The 4,002-nt window shown below is 34.4% G+C and overlaps 1 protein-coding gene across 1 annotated transcript in view; it reads left to right on the top strand.

Annotated features, from left to right (window-relative positions):
* Positions 1 to 285: 285 nt before the first annotated feature.
* tpp1 (tripeptidyl peptidase I) overlaps positions 286 to 4,002 on the top strand; it is a 13,833-nt gene continuing 10,116 nt past the window's right edge. Inside the window, exons 1-4 of the mRNA XM_015379208.1 lie at positions 286 to 372; positions 771 to 845; positions 2,955 to 3,094; positions 3,207 to 3,357. Of these exons, the coding sequence (XP_015234694.1) occupies positions 362 to 372; positions 771 to 845; positions 2,955 to 3,094; positions 3,207 to 3,357 (377 nt within the window). The 5' untranslated portion in view covers positions 286 to 361. The remainder of the gene's footprint in view (positions 373 to 770; positions 846 to 2,954; positions 3,095 to 3,206; positions 3,358 to 4,002) is intronic.

Genomic DNA, 4,002 nt, shown 5'->3' with positions numbered 1-4,002 from the left:
TGTTAGCTGTCAGAATTCTGAGATTAAAATCAGAATTCTGAGAAAAAAGTCAGAATTCTGAGATTAAAGTCATAATTGTGAAAAAAAGTCCGAATTCTGACTTTAATATACTGAAATAAAATGAAAAAAATCAGTTAACTTTTTTTATTTTTTCAGTGGCCGTACATTTTGCTCCTTTTTCATCATGATAACCAAACTAAATTGAAAACATAAAAAGATCAGATGATCGGCGTTCAAAAAAGAACAAGGGAGAAAAAAAACGTTAGCAGTCACGTGAAGCCGCGTCACGTGACTCCGTGTCCGTATAACAGCCCATCAAACGAGGACACCGACAATCTGACTGTAAGCAGCCAAGGACACCATGAACAACATGTAAGCGATCTGAGAAACTTCTGACTTGTTTATATTTCCTATAAAATAACTACAGCAGGAAGGATTCAGTGACGCCGACGTGTTTATGAAGCGCGGTGGTTTGTTTTTATATTTGTAACGTGACCCAGATTTAAAGCCTTTAATGTGTGAATGTGGCTCAGAAGTAGAAAACTGGAGCTTTTCTAAACATAGTTTCTGTAAAGGAGCCGTGGTTGATAGAACAGGACAAGCTTTCAGTTCAGGCTGTGAAGGACAACAAAAGAATATCTGTTAATGAGCAAAGCAAGCTCCTCTCAGCTCTTCTTTTGTTTGCTGAAAACTTCCGGGTGTTTTTTAGGATTAAATCTTTTCTGTGAATCACCTGCAGCTTCATTTAACTCTCCTTTTCTCTCCAACAGACTGATCCTCTTCATCACCCTGTTATTCAGCTCGCTGGGCTTCAGCGGTTTCCTTGAATATGACCAAGATGTCCTGTAAGCCAACTGTGTTCTCACTTTCATTCAATAATAATACTAATAATACAGCTCTATCTCCATATTTGATTACTCTGCATCAACATTCAGTGTTAATGTTTCTTTCCCTTAATGACAAACATTCAATTATGCAAAACTTTTCCTGTTTCAGGTCAGTTAGGTTTACTTTAGTTGCTCTAAGCCTGAGTATTTATGGAAACACGTTTTGGTAATTAATTTCTTTCTTAAATTGGAAATCTCAAAGTATAAGCCTTTATATGGCACTCAGTGAAGTGCTTTGAAATTCAGCATTTTATGTCAGGAGTGATTGTAACAGAAAAAAAATTTAATAATATATATAATAAAAAAAAAGATCAGTGTAATTACTAATAAAGTAAATGGTACTAATATGGTTTAAGAATTTTAAGTCTTTCCATAAGAAATCACAGAAAGAGAGAAACATGTTTTTTTTTGCATCATAATCTTCAAAACAATAAATGATAGAGAAACTTCACATTTTTTAGCTTTTAACTTGGCTTATTTACTTTTTGAATTGGCATTTTCATTTTTTCCACTCAGCTTATTAAGTGTTTGACTTAACTTGTTAACTTTTTTTAAAACTTGATTTACAGTAAGAGTAACATTTCACACACAATAGACAACATTAGATTACTGGTTGTAGTCTATAAGGCTCTGCTTAAAGATGGAGGTGCACCTTGCAGATCCTGCACACCACATTTGACCTCAGTTTTTACCTTGTTTGCTGCAAAGTGGTGTTTATAGCATAAATACAGGTATAAACCAGGATAATGTCGCATAGGTGGCGAGAATAGCAAGAGTGGAAAAGTAAAATATTTCTAGCTGCTGAGCTCATTGAGCCATTTGGAGATCAAGTAAACACACAGTAAACAATACATGTTGTAATTGGAATCACTTTGCACTGTTTCAAATTAGTTTTGTTGGAAAAGAATGTGAGGGTTTCTTCTGCCTAAATATTATACTATGTAATTATATCTCTTTTTTTGTAATTTTTAAAAAATTAATAAATTAACAGAATTTGTACTTTGTTGTCTTCTATCTGATCAGGGCTCTGTGAAATTATCAATTAGTTGTTATAGTTATTTAATACTTAAGGGACCTTCTAACTGAATATGCTACTTTTTCACTCTCACTCTTACTAATCTCACCACTTCAATTAGAACCCATCCTCTAATTTGTGAAATTTTCTACACCAAAATAATACAATTTCCATTTGTAAAAAGGCAGATTTAAAAAAAAAAATCTATTTTTGTACTATTTCCCCTCTTTTTTTAGTTTTTTTTTCTTTTCTTTTTTTTTACAGTACAATGTTTTTAAATTATATTAAGTCTCCATAATAATATATATGTTAACGTTTCTCTGTTATTTTCCAGATATTTTTGTTACTTTTGTGTTTTTAATTTGATAGTTTAAAAAATCTTGGGTGTTTTTAGGAGGCTATTAAAGCAGATATAATGTTATTATTAATTAGTAAATTACTGAGAATTAATTTCCCTTTGTTAGTATTTCCAGGTTAAATAATCTCAAATCTCGTGAAAATACGTATTTCTTATCATTTTTTAGTCTTAACATGTTCAGAGTCTTTGCTTTATTTCATATAGCAATCATTTATGGAACCAGTTTAATTGCTTTCATCAAAAGTTAAATGTATAAAAAAATAAATCCAACAATAACCAAAAGAAATATATAAAAAAAACTGTAGCTAATATTCAGCATAAGTTGAATAAGCTCAAATTTTGTTGTTACAAAAAAGGAAAAAAACACACACTGACTGAATGAACTCTTCTGCTCCTTTAAAATGGATCTAAACTATCCCATTGTGGCCAATTCACTTTTTTAATTGAATCCTCATTATTCCAGTGAACCTGTGCTGCACATTTAAACACCTTTGTTCCTTTTTCTGACCCCATTCTGGAAGCAGGCAGTAAGTAGATATTTATAGACTGACTGGCTTTGATATTCACTCAGGAGTATTCAGATAAGGAGGTAACAGCCCAAGTAAAAATATCCATCTGTTTATTATCTTATTTAAACGTCAGCAGAGATTTAAATATGAACTTTTTAAAAGAGGTTTCCTTTTTTCTTACTTAGGCTTTCACCGGACTGGACCCATGCTGGTCGGGTGGATCCTTCAGAGCAGTTGGAGTTGACCTTTGCCCTAAAGCAGCAGAACATTGACCTTCTAGAGGAAACACTCAGACGGGTGTCAGACCCTGACTCACCTCAGTACGGTAGGCCTCTAATAATATAGCATTTAAACATGACTGTACACAGCTGTTAGCTCTGATTCTGTCTCCTCCCACAAAAGAGCAAACGGTGAGACAAATCTTCTGTCCTCTGCAGGTAAACATCTGAATCTGCAGGAAGTTGCCTCTCTCGTGCGTCCCTCTGAGCTCACCCAGAAGGTGGTGCATGGCTGGCTGCAGGCACATGGCGTTTCAAACTGTCGCACTGTTAGCACCCAGGACTTCTTACAGTGCACCATGACTGCAGAGTAAGCACATCTGTTCTTAGCTGCTTTCTTTGCTCACCTGGGAGCCGACACAGATAAGGGTTTTGGTTCACTTTTATTTCTGGGGTTTCATAAATCTCATGAGAAGGTTGTTCTTTCATCATGTGAGGCTGTTCCTGTATTTGCAGTGAATAAAGAAATAAACTGTCGGTTACAATCTGCAGGAAGTGAAATTAGAACTGATGTAAAATAAAATGGCAACTTCCTCGCAAAATTCAGTGATGGCTAAACAGAAACGTTGCAAAATTACAGTTGTTTATTCCAACTTTCCCTGCTGCAGCGCTAATCCATTATTTCTGGTTAAATTTAATACATTTTTAACTACACTGCGGGACTTTTGACCAAGTATTTAATTTAGATTCATATTTGGATTGGTTTGAATTGGATTTAATCCATTAGTTTGACAGACCTACTCCCAAACTGGTCCTTTAACCTCTACAGGGGGTCTAGCTGGTGGGTTTAAGGTTATAGACTTGTGGTCAGACAGTGAGGTTCAGGATTTTCTGTTTAAGAATAGAAATGATAGTTCCACCAATCAGTGTAAGTTGTCAAGTTTTTAAAGGCACACTATGCAACATTTTTCAGTTAATTAATGTGTTCCATAACGTTTTGGATGATTAAATGAGT

This window comes from Cyprinodon variegatus, unplaced genomic scaffold (genome assembly GCF_000732505.1).
Source record: "Cyprinodon variegatus isolate N-32 unplaced genomic scaffold, C_variegatus-1.0 Scaffold187, whole genome shotgun sequence".
Taxonomy (NCBI): Eukaryota; Metazoa; Chordata; class Actinopteri; order Cyprinodontiformes; family Cyprinodontidae; genus Cyprinodon; species Cyprinodon variegatus.
The sequence above is the reverse complement of the archived record's forward strand: the minus strand, read 5'-3'. Positions and strand labels throughout refer to the sequence as shown.